The sequence below is a fragment of the Trypanosoma equiperdum genome (assembly GCF_001457755.1).
Source record: "Trypanosoma equiperdum strain OVI genome assembly, contig: ctg_36, whole genome shotgun sequence".
NCBI classification, from domain to species: Eukaryota; Euglenozoa; class Kinetoplastea; order Trypanosomatida; family Trypanosomatidae; genus Trypanosoma; species Trypanosoma equiperdum.
Genome location: NW_027124276.1, coordinates 1,573 through 1,949, shown reverse-complemented (window position 1 = coordinate 1,949; position 377 = coordinate 1,573). Strand labels below are relative to the sequence as shown.

General features: G+C 41.4%; 1 pseudogene across 1 annotated transcript in view; it reads right to left on the bottom strand.

Moving 5' to 3' along the window:
* TEOVI_000145500:pseudogene overlaps positions 1-377 on the bottom strand; it is a 1,601-nt pseudogene that overhangs the window by 427 nt on the left and 797 nt on the right. Inside the window, exon 3 of the mRNA in view lies at positions 1-372. This exon is cut by the window's left edge and continues 30 nt beyond it. Within this exon, the coding sequence occupies positions 1-372 (372 nt within the window). The remainder of the gene's footprint in view (positions 373-377) is intronic.

Sequence of the window (377 nt, the reverse complement as noted above, 5' to 3'; positions counted from 1 at the left end):
ATAATCAGCCATCATAGTCCAACTTCCATTTTTGGGCCTCCTTATTTCATCCTTGTAGGGACAGTTGAACCCATTATACACAGGGTGGTAATTCGAACTTAAGTCGAGTGCATAATACTTATTGCTTCTTATTTGTAAATCTGTCGCCTCTCCCACACATAGGCAGAAAAAGTCATTGATCAGTGTCTTTCCAACCAGTTTGTCTCCGTAAGAACCACAACTCATATTTGCATGATCAACACTGTTGAACAGTAGTGATTTGTTTCCTCTCATGGCTTCCTCCAGAGTTTTATTCTCATTTCTTGCCACATCCACAGCGTCGCCATACACAGCTCTCAACATATTTTCCTCAGCAGAACGACTTGCATTTAGCGATC